This window comes from Etheostoma spectabile, chromosome 9, assembly GCF_008692095.1.
Source record: "Etheostoma spectabile isolate EspeVRDwgs_2016 chromosome 9, UIUC_Espe_1.0, whole genome shotgun sequence".
Lineage (NCBI taxonomy): Eukaryota > Metazoa > Chordata > Actinopteri > Perciformes > Percidae > Etheostoma > Etheostoma spectabile.
In genome coordinates, this window is record NC_045741.1 from 22214729 (window position 1) to 22215304 (window position 576).

Sequence of the window (576 nt, forward strand, 5' to 3'; positions counted from 1 at the left end):
ATACATTATTCATTCACAAAGACAATTGTCCTTTTAAAAGGTTGGATTTTCCTAAAATCTTTGACTTAAGGCATTAGGATCATTTTCCAAAAGATGTTTTTTATTATTCCTCTTTTTAATCAACTTTAGCATGGGTGTGTAAACTTTCTTAAGCCACTGTATACTCTAATTTAATTGCTTGGATTGTAGACAGCCACTGTTAGAAAATGATCTATTTATCACTTTTTTGTTGTCTTCATGCGTATCCTCTCCAGGACGCAGAGAAGAAGATGAAGGAAAGCCAAGAGGAGGAGGAGAGAAAGAAACGGGAGGAAGATGATCAGCAGAAGAAAGACGAGGCAAAGGAGGAAGATGAGGAGGATGAGGAGGAGAAAGATGAAGACCAAGATGAGGAGGAAGATGAAGAAGAAGAGGAGGGGGAAGAGCAGGAGGAGGAAGAAGAGGACGATGAAGGCACAGACTCTAAACTCAAGGATGAGTTGTAAACTCTATACAGGGACTGACTGTCTGTGTCAATGAGCCAGTGGAAGAGGCTGGACACTAATGAGATGATAGACCCTCATGACTGACAACCTG

At 40.8% G+C, this 576-nt stretch overlaps 1 protein-coding gene across 1 annotated transcript in view; it reads left to right on the forward strand.

Moving 5' to 3' along the window:
- calr (calreticulin) overlaps window positions 1-576 on the forward strand; it is a gene marked incomplete at its 3' end in the record, with an annotated part of 5870 nt that extends 5294 nt beyond the window's left edge. Inside the window, 1 exon segment of the mRNA XM_032526289.1 lies at window positions 255-576. Coding sequence (XP_032382180.1) covers window positions 255-485 — 231 coding nt within the window.